This window comes from Blennius ocellaris (genome assembly GCF_963422515.1).
Source record: "Blennius ocellaris genome assembly, chromosome: 1".
Taxonomy (NCBI): Eukaryota; Metazoa; Chordata; class Actinopteri; order Blenniiformes; family Blenniidae; genus Blennius; species Blennius ocellaris.
The window spans coordinates 17,214,436-17,238,225 of record NC_137650.1 but is presented as its reverse complement, the minus strand read 5'-3'; the positions used below and the strand labels follow the sequence as shown (position 1 = coordinate 17,238,225).

The 23,790-nt window shown below is 42.0% G+C and overlaps 1 protein-coding gene across 1 annotated transcript in view; it reads left to right on the top strand.

The window, feature by feature from the left end:
- mtss1lb (MTSS I-BAR domain containing 2b) overlaps positions 1-22,745 on the top strand; it is a 73,443-nt gene extending 50,698 nt beyond the window's left edge. The window contains exons 4-15 of the mRNA XM_080495616.1: positions 738-822; positions 1,530-1,621; positions 2,880-2,954; positions 9,044-9,201; positions 10,336-10,443; positions 10,865-10,962; positions 11,793-12,066; positions 13,077-13,151; positions 16,806-16,961; positions 17,410-17,601; positions 19,831-19,996; positions 21,482-22,745. Coding sequence (XP_080351742.1) covers positions 738-822; positions 1,530-1,621; positions 2,880-2,954; positions 9,044-9,201; positions 10,336-10,443; positions 10,865-10,962; positions 11,793-12,066; positions 13,077-13,151; positions 16,806-16,961; positions 17,410-17,601; positions 19,831-19,996; positions 21,482-22,362 — 2,360 coding nt within the window. The 3' untranslated portion in view covers positions 22,363-22,745. The remainder of the gene's footprint in view (positions 1-737; positions 823-1,529; positions 1,622-2,879; positions 2,955-9,043; positions 9,202-10,335; positions 10,444-10,864; positions 10,963-11,792; positions 12,067-13,076; positions 13,152-16,805; positions 16,962-17,409; positions 17,602-19,830; positions 19,997-21,481) is intronic.
- The last annotated feature ends 1,045 nt before the right edge of the window (positions 22,746-23,790 follow it).

The following is a 23,790-nucleotide window of genomic DNA, read 5'->3' as shown; positions in this document are numbered from 1 at the left end:
TGTGGTTGTCTGTGTGTTTGTGTTTGTTCTGTGATACCTGTCCAGGTCTATCCTGTCCTCACCTGTCCAGCTCAACCTGCATTTGTCCATAGTTACTGGAGTTGGGATGACTGAAGTGACCCTGAACAGGGTAAAGCAGTGTAGAAGATGGAAGGATTTTCTGTTAACTTCATTTTTTGTATACCATACGGTGTACAAAAGATTACAACACTCCTACATCCTCATGAACTCTCTTTTTGCTGAAAGAAAATTGTCTTTTTTTCCAAAAATTCAGTTGAATGAATGCAACACAATGCAACACTACTCATATTTGGTATTTCTACCTTAACGCAGTCCCAACATGTTTACATGAGCAGTCACTTTCACATGTTATTGGAAGGAGGGAAGGGAATTGATCACCTTTTTTACAATTCTGATTCCATTTTCAATTTCAATTCTGCACTGTGTGTAATGTTTCTGCATACTGGTCACGTTTTACTCCTTTGATGAAATATCCAGGTTGCCCTGTTGTCGTTCTTTTTCCTGAAATGAAACCAACCTGATCTTTTGTCGATTTTTGATTCTCATCCCTAATAACGAGCAATTTTGGTCCTTTGTTTTCTTGATGAACTCCTGGAAACATGGAGGTCTGAACATTCACATTGCTTCCTATACAGTCTTGACGTTCTTTTTAAATCCTGGTACGTACTTTTCAGAATCATTTTCTGACATAAGCCTGCCTTTTCTTGTGTTTCCAGGAGCAACCCGAGACATTGGTTCGGCTCTGACCAGGATGTGCATGAGGCATCGCAGCATCGAGGCAAAACTTCGCCAGTTCACCAAGTAAGACGCTTGCTCACGGTCCAACCTTGTGTGTTTACCATGTTGCTACCATGAGGCTTTCCTGTGTGGCCTCCAGTAGGAACACCATCTGTACTCACTACATCACCTCCACTGGATCCCAGCACAGACCAGCAAACCTCACAGAGTCTGTTGCAACCATTGTTTCACATTTTCCTTCATTCAGACTTTTTAATGACTTTTCCACTGAACAAAAGCTTTTGCCCTGATTGCCATAATGATGATGATGATTACCTTTGCTCATGTAAATGACGCCACCTTTACACATGTGGTAAAAACTCAGCTCAGTCTTCCAGATGTTAAACATGTTAAGTGGGTTTCATTTATTGTGACTGATGCTGTGTGTCGTTTTCACTGAATCTTGAGGATCTTTGCTTGTTAATTGTTAATCAGTCAGTTCGCCACACACTCACTAAATGTTGATCTAACTGCTGAAGAGTGAAGGTCCTTCTCTCATTTTTCACATAAATCGCCCACAACTTATGAATGAATGAAAATTTATATTTTGGACATGTGGGACTAACAATATCAAAACAGAAATAGTTTTATAAATAAAAAACACAACTAAACAAACAAACAAACAAGCATATCAGGGCAAGGCAAAGTGGGAAAAAAAAGAAAAATCAACAATGAACCATCATATTCCTCATAATTAAGTTTAAATTAATTTGCCTTTTAATCCCTTTCAGCGCCCTGATGGAGAGCCTGATCACTCCTCTCCAGGACAAGATCGAGGACTGGAAGAAGACGGCCAACCAGCTAGATAAAGACCATGCCAAAGGTAAATGTATGAAATTGAGATACCAGCATCAGGTCAGATACAAAACGGTACTTGTAAAAGCTCCCGATACATCCATACATCCCATGCTACATGCTATGTGCTACGTGCTATATGCTAAAGTGTTTCGGGACTCACAATCCAATGATGCCACATGCTACATGCAAAGGAGGGGCAGCTGTTGGTTGAGTGGTGGTCTATCAATGGGAAGCTTGCAGGTTCTGTTCCATGTCTCTTCCTGTCCACATGTCAAAGTGTCCTTGAACCACAAACTACTCCCGTTGGATGGCGATGGAGAGCACCTTTCATGGCAGCTATATCTATTAGTTTGGGGGAGTGGTGGTCTGGAAGTTAGAGAGGCAGACTTGGAGTTTGCAGGGTCGATTATCACAGCTGACACGTCTCAACTGTGATTCTGAGCAAGACCCTTTACCCCATCAGGTCCCCGGTGCATTGATATGTGGCTGCCTACTAATGGGTCAATGCGGAAAAAAGACATTTCTCCGAGGGGATAATAAAGTAGTATTAGTTTAGTTTAGTAACTATATGCTACATTCTACAGAGTTTAGAGACTTTGGAGGTGAAGTAGTGTTGAGTCAGAGGCTGTGCAGAGATAGTTCATGGCGGCTCATGGCCTTTGCGTATCCTTTGCGTATGGAGTATGAATTAAGCTTTATGACATTCATGTAGTACTGATATCATTTTTCAGTATTGGCAAGGAGCTAAAGGTTTAGTACGTGTACTCATCCTTTAAAACAACGGTGTCAATGCATCTCTAATATTAAAGTCTTCAACTGGTACCCAGTTATTACTGTTTAAGTTTTCTCTGATTCTGGAAGATCACACACATTTCCATGTCACTGTGATATAAATGTTGATTGGGTCACAGTTTGAAAAAAAAGTCAACTAATAACAACTAGAAGATTTGAGAAGTGAATCAATAAAGTTACTTTACTTGACAAGTCTCTGGTTTACCTGTTTACATGTACCTGTGTAACATGTTTCACTACCATACTAGCAATGATTGATTTGCTGTTATGCTGGATTATTCACATAATGGACTGATCCAAATATAATCCACACTTTTCATGATCTTGCTCAGCGTTTCCCCTCAGGCACGATTTGTGTCAGCAACTCTCCCGGCTGCCAGAGCTTCTATTTATCTCATTTCTATTGGAAATACAAGATAACATGATTTTCCCCGGGGGGGTGGAGGCTTCACATTCACCCACTGACACCCCTTTGTTGGTTTTCCTTCCAGAGTACAAGAGGTCACGTCATGAGATCAAGAAGAAGTCATCCGACACCATGAAGCTGCAGAAGAAGGCTCGCAAAGGTATCGGCTCCTCTCGCGTCTCACACTCAAGGTCAAGTCACAGAGCCCAAGGTCAAAGTTAGTTTTATCACAGATGTTCCTGTGTCAGCAGAACTTTGTTTCACGATCTCACTGTAAATAATAAACAAACAACAAGAAAGAGACAGAACTGGATAAGAGATTTTGGTTCCGATCTGATTGTCATTAATATAAAAACACATACAGAACCAACAACCACTGACTTCACACAGGCTCATCACATGAAATGTGAGTTGTTATCGACCTCTAGTGGTTTCAGGAGGTATTCCAGCTGGTTTGTCTTTTGTCCTCATCGAGAGATTAAACTGAAGCAGCTTCTGACTTTCAGTTGCCAGGCAGAGAAATATGTTTAAACAACACATCTGTAGAAATCATGTCAAAAGATATATATACATTTATTATTCTGCAAGTAAAATTATACAACTATTGTTATGTACGCGAGAGTGGGGTAATATGAGCCTGAGGGGAAGTTGACCCACTCCCTGTTCTCAGGTAACTGTACAGGTACACAAGCACATGAAGGATGGGGGGGGGGGGGGGGGTATTATTATTTTTTATACCAAAAACAGTTTGTTGCTTGTCAAAGTACGTTTTCTGCACCACAGATAAAATGCCAAAGCAAATGTATCCAGGTCTAACATTTTATATTGTGCATATTGGTGATTTGCTAACATACTGTATACAGTCATGTGAATCACATAACTAAAGTTTGGCCTGAATTTCAAAGCTTGCACATTTTTATTCCAAATTTGTGGCTATAGTTAAGCCACAGGCTATGGGGTAAGTTAAGCAAATGGTTAAATGGTCTCTGACGTCCATCCATCCATCCATTGTCTGCCGCTTATCCGGGGCCGGGTCGCGGAGGCAGCAGTCTGAGCAGAGTTGCCCAGACTTCCCTCACCCCAGACACTTCCTCCAGCTCTTCCGGTGGCACCCCAAGGCGTTCCCAGGCCAGCCGAGAGACATAGTCCCTCCAGCGTGTCCTGCTGCCCGGAACACCTCCCTGGGGAGGCGTCCGGGGGGCATCCGAAATAGGTGCCCGAGCCACCTCAGCTGGCTCCTCTCGATGTGGAGGAGCAGCGGCTCTACTCTGAGCTCCTCCCTGGTGACTGAGCTCCTCACCCTATCTCTAAGGGTGCGCCAAGCCACCCTACGAAGGACTCTGACGTATTAAATTGTAATAGAGTTGAGAATACCCAACTGGTTTGGTGTGTTTGTCATATGTTAACCGTTGAAGAAAAGGTATCATGCCGAGAACCTGCAAGAGGATAACAAGGTGGGGCTCAACACTCCTTGAAGAGATGGAGAGAGCAGCCAATTACATCGAGGATGGAAATCCAGCAGATCAGTGGCAAAAGAGATAAATATTGACAGGTTGAGGAGGTCCATGACAAAGAGAGAGGCAAAGGAAGTAAAAACAGTAGAGTTCGGTGGAACAGTAGAAGCAAAGGGTCTCCTCAGAGTGGGTGGAGAAGAAGCTAGCAGTCAGAAGAATCAGAATCACCAACCACGTGATGGTTTCAACCTCCCTGAGCATTCAAGGAAAAGGATGAGACGCCGTTCCCACAGAGTGATGTTTTGAAGAAGCTCCTTCACTCTCAAAAGCCTGGAGGAACTGAAGGAGGGAGCAAACGCTTCATATTCAGCACAACCGGCAGTTGGCTATTGGAACAGTGAATAGTTGTTTTGAATAAATGTTTCTTAAACTAACTGGTTGTTTGTTCTCACATGTTCTAAACTGTTAAAACTGTTTGTTGGCACAAAATGCTCAGGTTTACATTTTAATACTCGATGGTCAGTTTACCCCAAGATGGCTCAACTTACCCATTCACGTGGTTCAAAGCTTTTGTCAGAGATGCATTCTGATAATTTCATTTAATAGGAGACTTCCCAAAATTTACTGATGTGTTTTCATTCTATGTCTGTGTCAATTTTCCTTACCTCCAGGACAACGTTAGAAAAAAAATTGGCTCATCTTCCCACACACTCCATAACACCAACAGCCATAACTTTATGTCTATAACTGTATGTCTCCTTTTTGCTGCTTTATATCCAACAGAGTTTGATGCACTTTGTGTTTAGACACATTTCTATTAAACTGTGCATTAACCTCAACAATAGTCTTTGGATTTACTCCTGATCTGCATCAATTAAATAATATCACTTGTCCACATTTTCTTTTTGGACAGTTTTAATCAGTACTGACCACGAGAGCTGCACTTTTTGAGTTGATTTTTCCCATTTGTTGAGCCAAGAAGTCTGCAACCTGCTGATTGACTGAAGTGGATTCTTGAATCTTAAAATAAATATTCTATACCCATTTTGTTGCACAGAAAACAAAACTTTCAGATTGAGACTTCACTTGGATTCAGATTAGATAAAAGTATATTCGGAATGTTATATAAAATAACTTGTCAGCTAAGAAAACACAGTTTGGTTTTTTTCAGTTTCATCAATATAACCTGTGTTTTGGGCTTGAATATAAAAACTAAATACAAAACTTTACCAGGATTTCTTACTTTTTATTACCTTCATTTAAAGGCGAAGTGTGTTTTGCAGAAAAGTTACATTTGGTGAAAATAATTCCTCTTTGATGGAGCTATTATCATTGTTTTGGCCAGACTCTTGAATATAGTCCTATATTTCACTACAAAAAGGTCAGATTTGAGGACAACAGTTTCAGTCGCTGCCTGAAGTATCCCACCGAAAAGTTATGACAAATCGATAATCAGTTGTCATAATGTTCTGGCTCATTGGCGTGTATACATCATACATCACTGAAAGGTGATATATTACTGAAATCTTTGGACATATTCATAATTTTTTTTTAAATTATCATTATTTTTTTTATTTCCTCAGTGTAGGAATAGAAGCTCAAGTGATCTCACAGTCAGGTGGAGCCATCTGCTGGAGAGCTTCACTAACTGATTCATTCCAGGTTGTGTTGAAAGAGAGGGAGCTTGTAGCCTCTTCATGCTGAGTTATTTCTATTGCTTCCTTCATACTGAATAAATAATAGTAGCAATGGGTATCTTATAAATCTAAGTAAAGCTGTTTTGCAAACTCCCAACATGAGAGAGAAACTCACTAGATTAAGATTATGAATTTGTTTTTTCTTGTGCCAAGAAATAAATTCTACCAAAATGTTGAACTTCCTCATGTGTTTCACATTAAAATATATTAAGAGCAGTGGATGTTTGAAATCACTTGTAACAGTGTGTATATGCAGACTCAAGTTGCAACGTCATCACATTGTAATGTGAAGGAGCACTTCACATTGTGATATATCACTTAGAGATATATCACAATGTTACGTATCATATTGTGACATATCAGTTGTGAAGTATCACACAACATGTGTATCATATAGCAACAAGTAAGACTGTGACGCGTCATATTATGACATATGGCATTGTAGCGTATCACATTGGAAAGCATCATGTTGTGACTTGTCCCACTGACATATCACATTGTGCTGTATCACATATTACATTGTACATATCCCATAGCACCATTCATATGATCTCATTGTGATGTATCACTTAGCACCACATGTCACATTGTGATACATCATCTAGTAACATGATCACATAATAATGTATCACATCATTTTTTATCATATAGTGACATATTATATTGCATCATTGCTTGTTGTATCACATCTAATCACAATGTATTGCATCACACTGTCTCATCTCATATTGCATCTTATTGAATCATCAGATTGTTAAAGAGAAAATCAGTGAGAACATGCAGCAAAAACAGTTTTCTGACCAGGTCAACTTGTTAAAACCAAAGATTTTAACTCATAATTGTAACAGAAATAATGAAAGCTCAGCCTGTTGGTTACAATGATACAGAAAACCTGAGAGAGCAATCAGCCATGTTGTGAACTCTTCTATTACTCTGACACATGTAGATGATTTTGTCTTGTTCTGTCATAATGTTCACTCTAAAATAGGAAGATCTTTAATTACAGTCTTTATACTGTACATCCTGTTTGATGACTGACTTTAGAGGTTAAGTGTGTGTGTGTGTGTGTGTGTGTGTGTGTGTGTGTGTGTGTGTGTGTGTGTGTGTGTGTGTGTGTGTGTGTGTGTGTGTGTGTGTGTGCGCGCCAGCTGTTGCTTGGTGGTACTATTATTTTGCTCTAACCTGCGGCACTGTGGCTGTCGTGTGATGGCTTCCTTGTACTAACTTTAACAATAAGTTCTGCTATTTCTGCCCCCCTCCTTTATCTCTGTCCCCCTCTTTTTTTTGGTTTTGCTTTCTTTTTGCTGCCCCCTCCCTGTCGTCTCCTCTTGGCTGTGGTGTTTGTCCCTGTAATAGAGATTCAGGGTAAGTATCAGCCTGTCACTCACTGCTTCTCCACTCACACTCACAACTTTTTCCTGCAGACAGCTTTTACTGCTGAATTTGTGAGACATGGAAAATATATTTACTTGTTGCAGAAGGATTCTGAGTTTTATAATCAGACTGCATGTAAACAAATCTAAAATGATCCACAACAAGCAAAACCGTCATTCCAATAGAGAACTGAACCAGCTTCCAAGACTGTCCAGAAAAGTAGAGGCAGCGTTAAAGCTTCAGGAGACGGATCTGACCTGGTTTAACTCATTATATCAGCGGCCCCCAACCCTTTTTGCGCCACATACCGGTTTAATGTCAGACAATATTTACACATATAAGGTGTGGCAGAAGTAGAATAAAATAAAATCATACGACCAACACAAAAACTGTGGTATTTTGTAAATATAATAATAAACGCGAATCCACTGTGAACTACTATGTCTTTCTACTTACTTGTATGTTATTCTTCTGTCTCCTCAGTGGGCCTTTTCCCCTTTGTAAAGACGTCTGTTTTTTTTTACTCATTTCTTGGGTGGGTTTAATATTAGCGCTAATGTATCACGTAACCGAGACAAGCGTGAGTCATAGATGGGTGCTTTATAGGACACTCGTTCAAACACCTGTACATTTCACTGTGACTATTGAGGAATAGCTTAAGATTTTCTCTAAAACCTCTAAACTTCTCTAAACCATTAAAACCTCTAATGCAAGGAAAGACAGTCTCCTTTATGAAAAATTTATTATTTCTTTTTCCATATCTGTTACGCCCCCCCTAATTCAAATACACAGGGAAAAGAGTTGAAATGTATAGCACGGGAAAAGCACGATAGTCCTTCCCAAGCTTCACTTATTTCAGCGTCCAGAACTAGAAATGAACTTCTTGTTGCATTTAATCTGATCAGATTCAATAAAGAGTTCAGGTTCCAAGCTCTTTGTGCATGATGTAACTGAACGTCTTCTTTGACTCCGGCATGACTTTTCCAGCTCTGGTTAGCTTTGTAGTGCCTCTGCAGGCATCTCACTCCACCACCATGCACCCTCTTTCATTCTCCCAACATCTGTGCTCACTTTTATCTCCAACACAACACTACAAAGAGTTACTTCATGTCTTGCGCTCCATTGATTGCGTTTCATGTTCTTTTTTCCCTCAATAGCAGGTACGATTGTGATATTATACTCTACATGCACTTTCCTGTTACGAGATATGTGCAATCCCAGCGAGTGAAGCTTCTTTTTTTTTACACATTAATGTATGTGTGTGTGTGTGTGCGTGCGTGCGTGCGTGCGTGCGTGCGTGTGTGTGTGTGTGTGTGTGTGTTCTGGCTGTGTACTGTAATTATGTTGGATACAAGGAGGGAAAATTGTGTATTTTGCACAGACTGTAACCAGGTGGCTGCCCATGCTTTTAGCCACAGCAAGTAAACAGTCTGGAAATGTTCCCAAAATGAGAAACTTTAATAGAACACAGACAATGTAGGAGATGGTAGGCTGGATTTGATCTGAGAGGTGTTTCTGTTGCAGACAAGAGATTTTATACATCAAGGTGAGTTAGCAGCTTGATTGAGTAGAGGAATCAATGCAGATCGGTTTCACAAGCCTCTCCAGTCCCTCCATCCTTCTTTCTTCTTCATCTTTCATCCACCGCCACTGCGTCGACCTCTTCCTGGCCCTCTGTCTCAGATCATTCGTGTTATTCACCAACCTGTGTTTGACCCTGGCAGGCCGGGGCGACCTGCAGCCCCAGCTGGACAGCGCCATGCAGGACGTGACCGACATGTGCCTGCTGATGGAGGAGATGGAGAAGCAGGCGGTGCGCCGTGCACTGGTGGAGGAGCGCGGTCGCTTCTGCACCTTCATCAGCTTCCTGCAGCCCGTCGTGGTGAGGAGACAGGCACCAAACCGAGAGACAATAGGAAGTGACCAAAATGTGGATATGTTCACTAAATCAAACAATTATCACAGACAATGACTGCAACCTCTACATGATGCCAATTTTATTCAAAACTTTCTTTAATCAATGTTTTCTTTATTATTTTTACAATTTGCTTGGTAGTTTGGTCGAGTAGAGCCTCTTGTGAGCCGACTTTGGCCCTCAGGCCTGATGTTTGACACCCCTGGCTTAGATCATGTAATCCTGTGGTTCCACTCTACTTTATTAACACACTGCCAACATGCAAAGCAACCAACATATATATATATATATGTATATTTTTGTGATTTGGCATTGATTATAGATAAAATATCTATATATTGTTGTTGATGGAGTTATATGACAAATGGATTGTTATGATATCAACACACATAATAACACAAATTGCAGTTGTTTCCAAGCACACATGATGGAGCCCTACAGACCAATAAGGCACAGCTGGGATCAATTCGGGGTGGTGAGAAAGAGCACAGTAATTTTAGAGTACAAATCTCAAAGACATTAAAATCCTCATCTTTGTATTTTTTGGTAACCCTAGCATTATTGAAATACTTGATAAAATTAGCTATGATCACATGTTCACTTCACGTTGTCCAGTAATAATTTGTCTGATAAAAAAAAAAAAAATCTGTTCTCTTTCTCTTGCCCCAAATTGAGGCAAATTCAACATTTGTGCTTTTCATCCAACACAGGCACATCTGCATTTCAGAATCAGAGCAGTTGTTGACTATATGGTTTGAAGGGGGAAAGTCGCTCAGGAGGCTACTTCTGAGTGACTTTACAAACATCGTGTTGGACTTAATCTACAGTTTTGCCTGAATTTATCACATTTTGAGAGGATTTTATTTTCAAATGATACTCTTTAATATAATAACATAACAACAACAACAACTATCATTAAAATAATGGCTCAAATAACTTATTACAGTATATGGGATTGTTGTTTAGTTTCAAATCAAATCAAATCAATATTTATTTATATAGCACTTTTTATACATTGAAGTTTATTTAAAATGTTTAAAGGATTGTGTTATTGGCCTGGTAGTTAAAAACGTGGTGGATTAAAATCAATTTTCCTTTCAGAACGGAGAGATTGCCATGCTGGGAGAGATCACCCACCTCCAGGCCATCATCGACGACCTCACTGTGCTGACCACCGACCCTCACAAACTGCCCCCCGCCAGCGAACAGGTGGGCAACATTCACATCACAGCCTGTCGTTTCAATAACTTAGCCAGAATATGGATTCATTTGAGATCTCAGGAAACGACCAACATGGGTTTTGTTTTTGCTACTTTTGCACTGAAGAGTGTCATGACTTTCACTCCATGTTCTCCTGGGACTTTTACAGTTTTACTGTTGACAGCACCCACGAGTGGCCCAACATCAAAACTAAATCGTTTTCAGAATTCCTGCCATTTCCATGGACAGTTTTTTTTTTTTTTTTTCAAAACTCAAGACTTCTCTGAAACGACAAGGCAAAAACAATGTATTTTCACTTGAAATGGTGTGGCGTGACAGGGTCCTTATGGTCCTGTACGTAGCTGCTGAACAGAGCAAAGAAACAGCGTGGCGAGAATAAAGAGCTGACGTGATCCGCTTGTTGTTTCAGGTGATCAAGGATCTGAAAGGTTCAGATTACAGCTGGTCCTATCAAACGCCTCCTTCATCCCCCAGCAGCTCTGGCTCACGCAAGAGCAGCATGTGCAGGTACACACACACACACACACACACACACACACACACACACACACACACACACACACACACACACACACACGCGTTTGTGTAGGTCACAGCCTTTTACCTGTGGTGTAAACTGTATGCCAACTTCATTAAAGCCACAAAAGTTGGAACAATTTGTAAAGTGATTTGATTTCTTCCCGTATCAGTTTCTAAACAAGCTCATATTTTTATAAGATTCGTAAAACATTCAACCTATATTGTCTATATTCTATTGTGAATAAAATATGGGTTTATAAGTTTGGTCGATCACTGCCGTCACTGTTTTGGTTTACATCGTCCTCATTATCCCAACTTTTTTAGAAATCGGGTTGTACTGTGCCTGGGTCTGTATTGTGTGTTGTGTTGTGTTGTGTTGTGTTGTGTTGTGTTGTACTCTGTCTGGTTGAGTTGGATTTTGGTGTGTGTGTGTGTGTGTGTTACACTTTCTTCAGTTCACTCTCTGCCCCCCCTCCACCCCCACCCCAACCCTCCTGCTGACACTCTCACCCTCCTGCTGCTTCTCCACTCTTTATGTTTTCTGTTCTTCTTGTGTTGTGTTGCTCTCTTTCTCTCCTGTTCGATGCTTGTTTACCTGCTTTACTTTTGATTTTTCACTTTCCGGGTCTTTTCTTCTTCTAACTGCTGTTATGACTTTCATGGCTTCTTCTAACCCGGCCAACTGTCGACCTGCTCCTGAACTTCGCTCCATCTCGTAAACTGATCATCCATCAAACTGACCCCCAACCTGGACACCTCATATTCACCATCCCACTCCCCGTCCTGCCCACCGCCCCCCCCCCAAACCCCCCTTGCAGCAGCGTCAACAGCGCCCACAGTAGTGCCTCCCGCTCGTCAGGAGGGGGCGGCGTCGGTGGCAGTGGGGGCGGCTCCCAGCCCCACTCGCCCACCTCATCCTCCGCCTCCTCCTATCGCTACCGCAGCAGCCTGCCACACCAGCCCCCTCCACCAGGAGGCATCGCCGCGCACCGCCTCAGCAGTGTGTCGTCCCATGACTCGGGCTTCGTGTCGCAGGACGCCAACATCTACTCCAAGCCTCCGTCACCGATGCCTTCAGACATCACCAGTCAGGTACGAAGCAGGAAAATCCACAGGTTTATTCACATTTGGACAGAAAATCAGGAAGTTTTAATCGAAACAATGATGCAGTTGATACAAATTCTGCTTATTGAGTTTTTTTACATGTTCTATTTACATCCCGTGTGTTGATAAGACCTGTAAACATTCCAAGGAAATACTGATTCAAAACTTCACAATTTTAGGGTTTCCAAAAAAATGTACAGTTTCATATAAATGTATATTGTCTGCATATTCCATTTCTGAGAAGGTCACATGTCAGATACCAAGCAGACCTGGGGAACTTTTTCTTACATTTCCACTGACGATCTTGAACATCTGGTCAATTTTCTCATCTCAAAACTCATTTGCAGACACAAAAGTATTATCAGCTTGTTAAGAAGGCAACATTTCCTTGATAAAGTGGGGAAAATAAACTCGTGGATCAATAGTAAACATGTTTTCAATATTGCTAATCCTTTTATAAACTCCGTTTACGCAATGTTTTCAAGTGAAAACAGACAACTCCTGTAACGTATTGGGAGTGCATTTACACAACAACGGTGCCACTGAAAACGCAACTTTTTGAAACCTGTTTTCGAGGTGGAAGTGATCCGTCTTCATCTCTCTGGAAATGGGAGGGAAAGCAATCTTTTCTGAAATGCTGCTACTGCGCATGCAATCCAACTTAGTCCATATTCTCCTGGGACTTGGTTGTTTTTTAGTTGACAGTCGCTGTAATAATAATCCAACTTGGTTGTCACATGAAAAACATTACAAAATTGGCAAAATGCCATTCCAAAAACAAGCAACAGCACCCACGAGTTGCCTGTCTCATCATGCTACATGTTTTTTTGGTTTCCATCTAAACAGACTTTAATTTCAAAACGTTGCCATGAAACTTTTGCGAAACGAAAACACAAAACGATACGACCTCACTTGAAACGCCGCCATGTAAACTGGTGTCTCCAACATTTTATGCTTTATTAATTCATTCCTTTGCTTTTTTTTTGCTTCCTTTGCAGAAGTCATCCAGCTCAGCGTCGTCAGAGGCCTCAGAAACGTGCCAGTCAGTCAGTGAGTGCAGCTCCCCGACCACCGTGAGTATCTTCAACACCAAACACGTCAGAGTCTCAGGAGGGAGAAACATAGTCATGATATCAAACCATCATTTTTAGTATAGTTTAAATAATTGTTCCAACAACAATTATTATATAAGCTGCATGTTTAATGCAGGCACATAGTTTATTGTTCATTACAAACTACCCAGAAATCTTTGAGATTTTTCAACTGTATCCTGAAACTGGGTCAGAAACTCTTGTGCTTATTTGATGCATTGTTGCACTACTGGTCTTTAATTCTGTCACAATACAAAAACAAAAAATACTATTGATACAACAATTATAAATCAGCCCAATACAGCTCATCTCAAAAAGCTATCATACAGTGAAATACTTTACTTTCACTATTATTCAATCCAAGCAGTAAAACCTCCCAAAAATTGTGATTTATTGCACATTAAATGAAATATTGAAATAATTTTTTGCTTTATTCTTTTAAACTTCAGCTTATAAATCACGGAAATAAAACGCTCCTGAAAAAGAATACAATATCAGATATTTTTGTTTTTGAAGAATTAAAAAAACTCTGCTGCTGCTTCAGTGTCAGGATAAAAACTTTTGGAGACACTTTCAGAAGTAATTCAGTTTTCAATTCAGTTAATTTCTATAGCAACGTGTACAACTCATTTCAGGAAACCTTTACAGAGACAAACCAACAATTCAACATGAGCAAGTAGGGAAGACGGAGGAAAGAAAAAACTAAATTTTAATAGGAAGAAACCTGCAGAACCAGACTGAGAGGTGGAGACATTCTGCTCTTCCAGTTGTTAGTTGATCGAAATAGGGAAAAGGACAGAACAGCGACAGACAGCGACAGGCAAATGGACATAAATCCACTCGTTTTAATTGTCATTATTTGCAGAAAATACAAATGATTGCATGTTTTAGTGAAACATTTTTATTTCAGCAACTTGATCGTGAATCACCAAACAAAACGACCTCTTTCAGTGAAAACGGACTAACATTCAAAGAGCTGTGATAATTGCGGTCGGTGTTGGCGTTGATTTTCGTGAAGCGTGCTGTTTTTAAGAGTGAATTGCACTCACCTGGGCAGCGGAGCTCCGGTAAGAGGATCAATGCTCTCTGAAAACACCGGGGGACTTCAGCAACCGGAGAGCGGACACTGGAGCCTCCCGGGGGGCTTAATGGGCCCTCCCGGAGAGGAGGTTTTTAAAGAGCATCACATCAGCTCACGCAGGCGGGAAAGCACAGCCCAGACTGGCAGGGTTTGATGAGTTCCCATTTCAGGCTCCGTGTTTACCGTTTCTGTTTGTAGTCAGGAAAGTTTCATCTCCCACAGAAAAGCCGCCTCCTCAGTTTAACTTTAGTTCTCACATTTACATCTGCTCCTCCAATCCGAGCAGGTCAACAAGTGTGAAGCTGTGCATTCGCTGCGTTCCCGGTCCCACTAATTGGTGCAGACGCTCCCACACGACTCGCGACAGGAATCAAAGATTATCCTTTTATTTATATTTGTTGAGCTCGTCGTTTCCCTTTTATTCTTCCTCCCTTTCACCGATGTGCACACCTGTTTGCAACAAGATCATATAACCCATGTTTGCAAAGCAAAGTAAATATTCATCCCTTATTTTGAGCAGCATCTGTCAAGAGCAACAGCTTGTTTGTATGAAGGGCTTGTCTTTGAGGAGCTGTGAGCGCAGCCATCTGTGATCCACCTCTAATTTGAGAGACACGTTGTCGAGGCGGATCTTCCACTGGTCGCTCTGACAAACACACTGAGCCGAAACACTTCAAGAAAACTTCTGATTTCCTCTGTGAATCAGGTTTGTCGGTTATCAGGTGATTAGTGACACCTTAAAGCCAAGACAATTGGCAACCTTTGTTTACTGTAAGTATTTGCTTTATAAATAATACATAAGCTGAGACCTGAAGCAGCAGCAGACAAAGAAGAAAAATAAAACTCAAAATGTTTTGATTTGGTTTGATATGAAGAAAATATGAGTGTCAGTGCTTTCAGCTGTACTACCAAAAGAGATGAACAATTTCTTTATTAGGCCCCATTGACACGACAATGTTTCAAGAACAAAAAAACGCATAATTTTTGGGGTTTTGTTTCAAACAAAGATTCACATTTAGACAGCAATGCTCTCAAAATGATGTCTGTTTACACAGAAACCCTGAAAGCCCTGTAGATTTCATGCTCATCCATCAACCACACACACATGCAGCAGCGAACAATACACTCTAAACATTAACAACGAGAACACACTGACATTGATATGGACAGACGACCAAGTTGGATTGTTACTACAGTGACTGTCAATTATAAATCTACCAAGTCCCAGGAGAATATGGACTGAGAGTCATGATACTCTGGAGGAAACTTGGTCTGATTGTCCAGCTTCTGAGCATAAAAAGTTTCACGGGCTTCACAGGCACTGAAAATAACAGCTTTCTAAAAACGGCTTTTTGAAAATGCTTCAACACCATCTCCATGGAAACAGGGGGAATCACAACTCTTCTGAAGCACTGCTCCAGGATCTGCTCCAGGGCTTGCTAGTTTTATAATCGACAGTCACCGTCTGTTCATAACTAACTGCGTCGTTTTCAGCATTTCAACATGGTATTGAAAACCTTGTTGCGTAAACACAAAACTTTTCTGAAACAAAAAAAAATACAAATGATGCGTTTTCACATCATGTAAACTGGGCTTTAAACGGGGTCATTCATGTCAATCAGTCATATGACTCAATACACCACCTTCTGCTACAAAGTGCTTTTATGAGTTTCTCTGTGGATTAATAACAAGTCTTTGAGTTTATGTTAAGTTACCATTTGCCCAGGTAAAAAAGAATATACGTTCACTAACTTTAAATCTCAAAACGCCAGAAATCTACTTTACGTAGCTCATCTGATCAAATGGAATCAAACTGAACTCGAAAAGCTTCGTTTGGCTGCGTTAACACATCTCATGACCAAACATGTTGTCTTTTCCAGATGTACTGATTCTAGATACACTCATACTAGTTACTGTTAGTGTGCATTAGGGCTGCACGATATATCAAGCATGTTTCGTAACTGCGATGTCAATGGTAAATGCATTTCACCTATGTAGTTGATTTCTACCACTTGGGCAGTCCCCAAACTCCTGTACACCCATTCATGCACTAATTCAGCTGGCATACAAGGCACTCAGTCCCTCCACTGGGAGCAGTTTGGGGTTCAGTGTCTTGCTCAAGAGCACTTATTAACCTGTCAATGTATGTGGTCAATCAGATGGAGTCCCACTGAAATTGATGGTGTTGACAACAGATCATTTTTCACTTCATTAGAATGAAATAAAACAGTTTCGAGAAGAGAAATAGCACTGTTTGATACCAGAACACAACGCATGTGATTCTTGGAGAGTTTGTTTACAGTGTAATGTGATCGTAAACCAACATCATGCAGCCCTACTGTGCATAGAGAATCTTTATTTTGCATGTGCATCAGAAGCCACTTTAGGTACTGAGGCTTTGTTCTGCTTTCAGACCTTCTGCTAGTTGATCCTGCTTCTTCACACTGAGAACTTGTCTGCCGTAGGGGTTCATGTGTGTCTCTACCTCTCGACGGCCTGCCGCCAGTCTCTCTCTTTCATGCTCTGATGACACGACGATGTCTCTCGTCCCGCAGTTTGGCTCGTCCTTCGCTACCTTCCGCCCCGCTCTCTCTCACTCTGGCTCCACCAGGCCTCTCTCTGTCATTCTTCCTGTTCCTGCGTCCCCACCCTGTATCCGCCCCTCTGGATCCAGCTCCTCCTCTCCCACATCAAAGGTCCCTGTGTGGAAGGTTTGTTCTCCATTCACTCCCATCGCTTCTGTTGCACCTTTTTCTTCTGTTCCTTCTTAATCATTTAATCCACACATTCATTTACATTTGAGTTCCACCACTTTATTAACTCATTCGTAACCACATTACTTTGCTTTGTTTGAACATCTAATTCCACTGATTGTTGTGATTTCTATGATTTTGTCTTCCATCCTCTCACTGGTTTTCCCAATCTACCGGCTGGTGATTGGTCAAAACTGAGCAGCCATCTACATGAACACATTCCAACTCTCAGAAAGGCCTCTGTCCACATACACTGACGTGCACGCACCAAGAATCTACCCTCCGAACCAAGGCCCCCCTCTCCTGCACTCAGATGAAGGGCTTCAAACTGCTGGATAACAGACGAGTCTGATGCTCAGCCTCCCGACCTCTTCTTCTTTTTTAATAATTCCCCCCGCCTCTTCAGGATTGGTCCAAAGCAGGTCAGTACGAGCAGCCGGCGGCGGCAGTGGCGGCTGCACCGGTGCAGAGGAGGAAGGAGCCTTTGGATCGGCTGAGGGAGAGCGAGGGGTCTCCGGGCTCCCAGGGATACGCAGGGCCGTCCCACTCCGCTGACGGCCAGACGTCCAGGATGACACCAGCTACTATCGCTGCCAAGGTAACGCTGCATGACACACAAGATAAAACTTTCTTTCGAGATGTGTGGGAACACCATTTGAAAACTCTGACTTGTAGGAAATTATTCCAGATGCTCAATGCAGTAAGACTAAGGCCTTTGTTGCATTTTGGGTGCCAGGTTACGTGTCAACGCTGCTCGGGGCAAATAAAAACAAACCAACTTTTTGAAAACGGTTCCCAAGGTGGAACATCTTGAAAACATTCTCTCTCCGTCTTTGTGTAAATGGGGGGGAAACTTGTTTGAAAACGCTGCTACTGCGCATGCACATAACAGCCGTAGTAATTCATAACATATTCATAACAACAAATGCAGTTTGTGCTTTTCACTCTTCAGTTTAACAGCTTCTCTATTAATGTGAACATTTACTTCACCATCATCTGCACACGAGACGGGCTTTTTTCTTTCAAAATACAGATACTGATTGGCCCAAAACAATGAAGAATGACAGTTTAAAGGAACTTCAATTTTTAAAACAATGTGATTAATTGTGCAATTAATCAGTTATATTTCTTTGTTGACTGACAGGACTAATATAAATATGTTATGTTGACATGAAATTAATTAATCAAAAAAAGAAACAACACTGGAAAGTTCTCATACCAAGATGTCTCCTACCAAGACTTATTAGTACTATTTTATGTATTTGTTTTTTACATTGTTTTTAACTTTTTGCGAGGTGAACTTGGGTGTTCTGAAAGGCGCCTATTAATAAAATGCATTATTATTTCAGATTATTAAGATGCAGAACTTAATTTAAATAAATTGGTATGTAGTCATCCCATCACATATGCTCATCATTGCAGGGTCCAATGTAAGGTTCCTGACACTTTCCATGCCCGGGAACATTTTGAAGATGAAGAAATTACCCCAGAAGTTACTGTTATAGATCTTAGTACTTGGGGGGGATAATTTGTAATAAGCTGGCATGGATGAAGTGAATTAATCGGACCATTGAGCTCATGTTTTGTCTCAGTCAGTCACTGAAAATGAGCCATTTGTGATGCTTACTGGGAGAATCCTGCATCCGTCAGCAGGTACTTTGTATCCGTGTGTCAGATCAAGCTCCGTCAGCTTTCTCCACTTTGAAGGATTTTCTCAGGAGACTTTCCATCAGGGATTGCGTTCAGGCATTGTAGAAGGCTGCTTCCTGGCCCAGTGGTTTATTGTACCTGAGTGTTTTCAGCTGTGTGTTTTGTGTCATTATCCTGTTGGAGGACCTCTGACCTGAGGCTGCAAGGAAGCTTTCAGCCCCAGGGCAGCAGAGTCACCTCTGTTTTAATGATTGTTCAGCCTCCTGAGGTTTCACAATAGTTTGTGTGCTTTTATTTGAGAACATAAAGATGATGTATCCACTGTACAGAAAAAAAAAAAAAAACTACCTTCCAGAAGCACTGTTGATGGTTCTGCACAATTCTATTCAGACTGTGACAAACAACATGCAGTACTAAAGTCTTAACCTACATCCAACCACATCCATGACTTTTGATTCTGACTGATAAATATATAATAATAATATATATATCACATTGATGGATTTGATATATTAAAGTTAAAGATATCGATATGGCTGATGCACTCATCATTATACGGCAACGATGCTGGAAACCACTGAAAAAACTACTTTTAGAAAATGGCTCAAGGGTGGAACTTTTTTGAAAATGTTACAACTCCATCTCCATATATATGGAGGAAAATGCAATTTCCTGAAAACGCTCTGACTCCGTCTCTCTCTAGATGCAGGAGTGCTGCTGCACATGTACATCAAACTCGTAGTATATTGTTCTTCTACGCACACATGAGTAGATGGACAATAACAACAATGGTAGTTATAGAGTTGACGATCACCGTATTAACAATCCAACTTGGTCATCTGTCCATACAAATGTCAGTGTACTCCCACTGTTGATCTTTAGAGCGTATTGTTTTGTGCTACATGTGTGTTTGTGAGTTTTACAAAAATAATCAAAACTGCTAACACATGGCCAAGCATACAAACTACATTGTTTTCATGTAAATGGACATCGTTGCCGTGTATTTGCACTACGTTTGAGGAACGAAAACACAAAAAGGAGGCCTTTACACTTGAAACGATGTGGTTTAAAATTGGCCCAAGAGTTAGTCGGGTTCATAAACTCCATACCCGGTAGTTTTCAGAACAACTGTCTGGTGGAATGACATTTGAATGCAGCTGTTGTCCTTGTGCTTCAGCATGGAGAGGAGGTTTCCCCTGCAGCCAGTGACCTCGCCATGGTGCTGACCAGAGGACTGAGTATGGAGCAACAGAAGAGCAACAGAGACTCACTGCAGTACTCCAGCGGATACAGCACTGAGACCACCACCCCATCCTGCTCTGAGGACACCATCCCTTCACAAGGTCAGCCTCCAACTATCAGCACACCGCTCATTTCTGTTCCGCCTGAGACAACCTTGTTTATTAGAAAATACATGGCCTCATTCATCACCTTCATTTTTGCAATGGTATTAAGAAGCAAAACACTTTGTTTTTCTGCACAAGTTTAACTGAACCTACCAGAATTCCTGCCTTTATAGCAAAGAGGTGAACACAACTATAATAACAACTATCGACTCATCCAAATTATTATATACTCAAAATATCACTGCGTAATATACCACATTTCCTCACCATCAGCATGAATATGATTGAGATTAAACTGAAAGAAATCTAAGAATACATCAAAAAGTAACACTTTTTTTCCCTTTCAAGTTTAACAATAAGCTGTAATAGACAACAACACACACTCTCATTCACACGTGTAGCATGAATCCACCCAGGATTATAGTCTTTGAAATATGGAGTGAATTCAGAGTACACAGAGAAAAACACTGCACACAAGAAAATGGAAACTCCACCCAGTATAAGCCTCCAGGCCCAGAATCAAACCAGGGCAAACCTCATTGTGAGGCAAGAGACCATACTTCTTGACAATTCTTCCCATTAATTTGTTTTTGTTTTGAAAGTGCACAAGCAATATCACATGACTTTTATTTCACACCATATAGTCCAAAGCTTCAAATTTATCCACGATCCTGCATCTGCCAATTTCTGACACTGAGGTGAAACTTGAAGCCCGTGGGCTGAAAGTGGCCAGCAAGAGGCTCCAATCTGGTCAAACCAACAAGAAAATGGTAAAAAAAAAAAAAAAAAAAAAAGTCAAAGAAAACATTGATTATTGGGCAAACTCTCTCAAGAGTAGGGACACAATGCAACACTGAGACCAGAGCTGAGATATCAGTGATGCTGCATGAAAGCTAGCTTCCTGTTTACTATCAAACTAGCCTCAAAACCATTGCTGGGACCACACTGCACTTTATTGTATTTATGTATTATGTGGTTTGTGTGAACTTTTTCATGGTTTTTAACTTCTTATGTCTGTACTTACATGACTACTCAGTGTTTTAAATTGCCCCAAGCGGATAAATAAAGTATTTTGAATTTTGAATCTCAAATGCTGTCAGAATGCAACAGTGGCAGAAACTTTCTGGACATTTCACCGTATTTTGCACTAGAAGGTTCGAATAAAATTGACTTCATGTTGAGATTGTAGTCATTTTCAGTAGTAATTGTTTGGTTTTGTGAAAATGTATACATTTTCATCAAATGTATTGAGGTATACTCAAAATGTGTTTGCGTTGCTCGAAATGTCTGGAACATAGGAACGGAATGTGGATGAATGGATGGATGGATGGATGGCAGAAGATGGAGCCTCAAAGTAGTTCTGCACTGGTGTTCTGCTTATGTTCTTGTTAGTAATGCATCTCTCATCTTTTCAGTTCTGTCTCAACCTCTTTATGAAAGTTTTACTATTTTGTCTTTTTTCCACCTTTCTCACCCCGTTAGGTTCAGATTACGACTGCTACTCTGTAAACGGTGATACAGAAGGTCCAGATGGACAGACAGACTTCGACAAATCCTCCACCATTCCTCGCCACTCCAACATTGCCCAGAACTACAGGCGCATGATCCAGACCAAGAGGCCAGCCAGCACAGCCGGTCTGCCAAGTGGGGTCCTTGGTCCCGGGGGTCATGGGATACCAGGACAACCGGGGGGATCTGGTGGAGGCGGAGCAGGTACTCCAGGCACGGCCACCATCCGCCGAACCCCGTCCACCAAACCAGGAGTGAGACGCACGTTGTCCAGTGCAGGGCCCATTCCCATCCGACCACCCATCGTGCCTGTCAAAACACCCACCATTCCCGGGGACTCGCATTCGCCTGGGACGGGGGGATACGCAGGAGGAGGGCACACGGGCGGGGTACCAGTCCGCGTGGGCAGCGAGGAATGCGTGTTCTTCGCCGGAGTCGAGGACGCACAGGGAGCGCTTGATTACGTGAAGGCATCACCAAAGCGCCTCAGCCTGCCTAACACCGCCTGGGGATCAGGGGCAGCATTAGAGGTGTACGCCCAGCAGCACGGCGGCCTCGCCATGGGCTCGGGCTCCACAGCCGGGTCGGAGGAGGATCAGATGATCGCCGCCAACCGACACAGCCTCGTGGAGAAGATCGGGGAATTGGTGGCGAGTGCACACGCCCTCGGGGAGGGGCAGTTTCCTTTCCCCACCCTTCCGGATGACCCGGCCCTGCCGCAGACCGGCCCCACTGACACTCAGACAGGGACAGAAGGGGCAGAGGGGTCCGGCGACATGCTGACCACCATCAGGAGAGGAGTCCGCCTTCGCAAAACCGTGTCCAATGACCGCTCGGCTCCACGCATATTGTGATGGGACGGAGAGAAGAAAGAGGACGACGCTCATCGGCCAATAGGGAGTCCGGTGTTGGTGTGGTGCAACCCAACCACCTAGTAAATACACAAAAACTTAACCATGTAGGGAAAGCTATAATATAACAAAAGATGAATGAAAACAAAAAACATACAATATGTTTAAAGACACCATTAGAGTAAACGATATATAATAAAAAGATAAGAATAATGATGATAACACCATGAGTAATGTTAACCCATGCTGATAATTAAAAGGTAAAATACTGAATATTGACAGGCTCCTAGCAGGCCACTATAACTAGTGTGTGTTGGACGCATGTTTGTCTTCTAAACACCCTCACCCAGAGACGGAACGACTCACTGGAAAAATAGACGAAAAGAAGCAACCTGAGGCAAAGAAAGAGAGAAACACTGGGTTCTGTTCTGTTTGCCATTTTCCACGATTCCCTATCTTCTTCTCTAACTTACCCGACTGTCTGATCCCAGATGAACGACTGCTAACTGAAGGAGGTGGGGGGGGGGGGGGGGGGGGGGGGGCTGGCGGGGGAGGGGGGGCGGAGTCAGAGTGCCATGTGACCAGCTGGATGCGAACCTAGACTGTCTCAGCAGCAACACTCTGTACCTATTAGCCTACTGAACTGAAGTGTTGGTATTAGCGTGGGGAGCTAACAGGCCAGAGGAGACTCTCTGGTTCATCTCCATGAAAACAAAGCTCAGAAAAAAAAATCAACAGAAAAACACAATACTGTTGGCATTGAACCGTGCTAATGCCACTTCTCTCTCACTTCATAAGTGTGTGTGTGTGTGTGTGTGTGTGTGTGTGTGTGTGTGTGTGTGTGTGTGTGTGTGTGTGTGTGTCTGTGTGTCTGTGTGTGTACGTGCGTGTGTGTGTAAGGGGTGGGTAGAGCTCTGCTGCAGGACAGCTGGTTACCCAATGAGGGCAGGGCTTTGCTCCTGTGTGTGTCATGTGTGTATTTTCCTTGTTCCTATCGTGACGTCATTCACTTTGGTACAGCTGTACGAGAAGACGTGAATCCAGGCGTTATAGATATATTCATATATATTTTCTAGAACCAGAGAGAAAATGTTAAAATCAGAAAACGGAGCAATAAATGTGTTTTATTTTCTTGTTTGGGTAGAATCGATGAGTTGGTGGGTGGGTGGGGGGGGGGGGGGGGGGGGGGGGTTGTAGGTCCTCCGCAGTTACATTCAGGCAATCATCAGGAAAGCTAAATTACACATCTACTGTGAAGACATGCCTTGTCGGTTTCGGCGTGTGTCTCTCTCTGTCCCTGTCTCGTTCTGGTGAATGAAAAGGATTACAAAAACTACACAAAAAAAGTCAAACTCTAAGCACTTTGATGGGGGGGTAGAGTCTGTCCAATAGCCAGTAGGTGTTGCTTTATTCATGCTGTATGATAGTGAG